This window comes from Nymphalis io, chromosome 21 (assembly GCF_905147045.1).
Source record: "Nymphalis io chromosome 21, ilAglIoxx1.1, whole genome shotgun sequence".
Classification (NCBI taxonomy): Eukaryota; Metazoa; Arthropoda; class Insecta; order Lepidoptera; family Nymphalidae; genus Nymphalis; species Nymphalis io.
The window spans coordinates 1,685,673-1,689,465 of record NC_065908.1 but is presented as its reverse complement, the minus strand read 5'-3'; the positions used below and the strand labels follow the sequence as shown (position 1 = coordinate 1,689,465).

The 3,793-nt window shown below is 32.1% G+C and overlaps 1 protein-coding gene across 1 annotated transcript; it reads right to left on the bottom strand.

The window, feature by feature from the left end:
* Positions 1–2,558: 2,558 nt before the first annotated feature.
* Positions 2,559–3,260, bottom strand: LOC126776938 (uncharacterized). The gene has a single exon (XM_050499810.1). The coding sequence runs from the start codon at positions 3,191–3,193 to the stop codon at positions 2,903–2,905; it is 291 nt and encodes a 96-aa protein (XP_050355767.1). The 5' UTR covers positions 3,194–3,260; the 3' UTR covers positions 2,559–2,902.
* Between the last annotated feature and the right edge of the window lie 533 nt (positions 3,261–3,793).

Sequence of the window (3,793 nt, the reverse complement as noted above, 5' to 3'; positions counted from 1 at the left end):
ATTAGCTACTGGGTTTTTAGCTTCCTGACTAGTTTGAACAAATACCAAACAATTATATTGATTAATTTAATGAATAATATTTGCATTCGACTATCAATCGGTTTGTTGTAAATATTATTTGTTTATGTCATCGAAACTAATGTTATAAAGGTCATGTTCGGATTTTAAACTATTCCAGTTTGTTTTAATTTTAATGATAAATAAAATAAATAACGTTGCTCCGAATTACAACTTATAACTGGTGGTAGGGCTTTATGCAAGCTCGACTGGGTAGGTATAAGACTCTCATACACTCATCAGATATTCTACCGCAAAGCAGCAGTACTTGGTATATTTGTGTTTCGGTTTGAAGGTTGAGTGAGCCAGTGTAATTAAAGACACAAGGGACATAACATCTTAGTTCCCAAGGTTGGTGAGGCATTGGCGATATAAGTGATGGTTATTATTTCTTTCAATGCCAATGTCTATGAGCGTTGGTGACCACTTACCATCAGGTGGCCCATATGCTCGTCCGCTTACCTATTCTAAATAAATAAATTAAAAAAAAAACGCTACGGAGGCCGATCTCAAAGACTAACAAATTTTGGAAGACATAGATATTGACTACTAACGATTAACTTATTTAATACAATATTATTTTGAAATATACAGCGTCCAAAAACTAATTTTGATGAATTAAGGATCACAACAATTGTTGTTCATGCTCAACGATAAATTATGACACAAAAACCAAGTTTGAAGTTATTTCGTGTAGCAATAACACTTATAAATTTTGGTCTTTTTATTTTAAATGTCAAAACATGTTCGGTAGTTGACTATCGGGTTTATTCCACTTTTTAATTATATATAGACTTAACAAGGTTGTTTTTTTATTTTAATCGGATTGAGTGGAAGTTCGCTTTCATATTAAGGAAAAGCCTTTTTACAGCGAATGCTATCAGACAGCTCAGCAATTTTATTTGATAATAGATGGGGATGTATAAGAAATCGCTTCACGCTTTGTTTTGCAAGAATTAATGACAAATAATATTTTTCACGGCAGAGATTGGAAGGAATACAAACACCAACGACGAAAACAGATTAAATAAGCATTACGGTATCATAAAACGAGACATTAAAAATACTTTAATGTCTATCAACAGCTATACTTTAAAAGTAAAATAATATGAATTTAATTTACTGAAATTGCCTTTGATAATATTTAATAAACACTTCTGTAGTCATTTGTCAATATCAAATGAATACGTAATAGCTATATAGCTATATATTTTTTATTAATATGTTGTTGAGTAAATATTCATTATTTTGTTATTGTTACGCTTTCCATTAAAAAATATTAATTTTAACAATGATATTTCTATAAGGTATTACTAATATTCCTATTTACCGTTCCAATGAGCTTGTGTTAGGAGTGGGCACGACAACAGCTCAAGGGGTTGTGGACCGAACCTTAGACTTCTACATCGCCCCTAAACCACTATGCTTTTTACGCTTATGATGTTATCAATTGAAATTATCCCTTTTTAAGTTTTTGAAGCTATCATTTTATGGGATACATATATGTTTTTTTAAATCTTGTAAATTTATTTCTTACTTTCATTTTTGTAGGAATCTGTACATATGCAATTCTTCAATTTCCGAAGAGTTATTTCAATAAGATCTTAAGCTTTTTTTAACTGTAACGACGAATAAAATACGATCTGTTTCATATTTCGATTTAAAAAAAAAAGGTTTATAAAATCGTAGTATAATAATATTTATAATATAATATGGACATATAATATTTAATAAACAATCATATTTAAAAATTTGTCTGTGACAATAGTTCAGTCGTTCTGTCAAATTTCGAAAACAGAACCATACAGACGGTTGTACTTTATTTTGATGTTTGTCCTACATGTTATAACTATTATAGGCAATGTCGCATATTATTTTCTGACATTTCACGACCTGCGATGATATTCATGTTATTTTCTTTCAGACTATTCACTATATCTACTCTTCGCTCTTTGATATTCCAGACGATTTAATGCAGTTTTATTTACAACACTGTTTAAAAGAATGCATCAATTATATATATTATAAATGAACGAATATATAAGCATCTTAATTCCCGTTATAGATCAATTAACTCTTAGACTAAATTCATTTTTATTCCGAAGCCAACAGTTTCGATATTTTTTGTCTAACTTACAAAATTCTAAATAAAATATTTACAAATTTGTCAAGTATATTTTTAAATTCGATTTCAATATGTATTAATTTATAAAAAACTTAAAATATATGAGTTTATTTATATGCTTAAAATTATTTAATAGGAAATTAAATCAATTTTTCGAATTAAGATGTAGGTTATGTATAAATGTATCATGATTTGATAAGTGGTTCAACTTAGGTTCATTGAACTTCAAGTAGTAGTTAGGTATATAAATTTGCGGCGCTTTAAAAATAAGTAATTGGTCAAGCTCGATTAACTTGTTTTAAGTGTATTTTTATGTATATATCGTCAGGTATAGGAGGTACATACCATTTGATGAAGATTTATAAAATAATAGAAATATTTTTTAAAACACAACTTTATTATCAAGACCTTAAATTTAACTTTACACGTTTTTTAAAATATGATATACGATTAAACATTACAACATTTGTTTCACTTCACAGTTCATATTTGACATAATGTCAAAATCCTGTCGTAATCGCACAAATAAACTGCAACTTCATAATGTTCCGTCACAATACATTCACATTTTTGCGACCGGCGTGCAGATTCGATGCTGGAGCATCTCCGTTTGACTTGAGACGTTTCCAGGCGCCGAGATTCATTTTCTGCGATTTGAGTAAACAGGACCAGCTGTTCTACAGCTTCTAAGCTCCATTCCAAATTGATTCTCCTTAAGCCTCAAGGCTCCTCGTCTTCAGAGAGCGATGGGAGCGCTAATTGACGGCGCATCTTCTCTCTACGCTGAGGAGAAATTGATTTCTGCCTTCTCAATCCTTCAGTACGAAGAATATAAGATCTCTCCTGTTCTACTTCGAAAATTTCTGATTCAGAATCATCTTCGACAAGAGCTGGTAAGGCAGACAGTTTGTGGCGCTTCTCAGTCGCACAGTCCATCTGTCTTCCACGGTACTTCGGCAACGCCGGGTAGACATCCGCGTACAACGCAGCGTGGGCTAGTTTCACGACCATGGTTAGGATTGATTGTAAGTTTGCGTGTACTCTCAACGTTTGCTGATTGCAGAGTGAGGGGCGGCGGTAGGCGCCGGGTATTTATAGCTTTCGCGGATAACTGCGCCTGTGTGCGTTATGGCGTCACAGAGCGTATTCACTCACGTTGTCGTGGTAAGCGATTGTGCACAGTAAACAACGTAGGTACCGCGACAATTTTATCGGCTATATGTCACAATTAAGATCGCCTAGATACGTAGGCTTACTCCGACACGATAATATTAGATACGGATTGAGCGAGTGACGTTATGTTTTAATATCACATGGCAACTAATATATGTATCAAATAGTGCACTTTTATCCGACAAAAGGCGTTAAAACATTGCAACTAATATGATAATTGCGGTTTATGCTGACTTCAATGTTTGCACTACACTTGTGTAGTGATAGGAAGACCGGATATTTAATTACTTGTTTACGAATACATTACGAACTGAGCCGTATGAATAACAACCGTTGTTAAGTTAAATGTACATATTCATATATTACAACAATAGATGTAAATTAATTTTTACGTGGAATATTTTCTATTTTAATAATATAATAATAATAATAATAATA

Coding starts and splice junctions, on each gene's coding strand:
- LOC126776938 (XM_050499810.1), bottom strand. CDS start 3,193: ATGGTCGTGAAACTAGCCCACGCTGCGTTGTACGCGGATGTCTACCCG.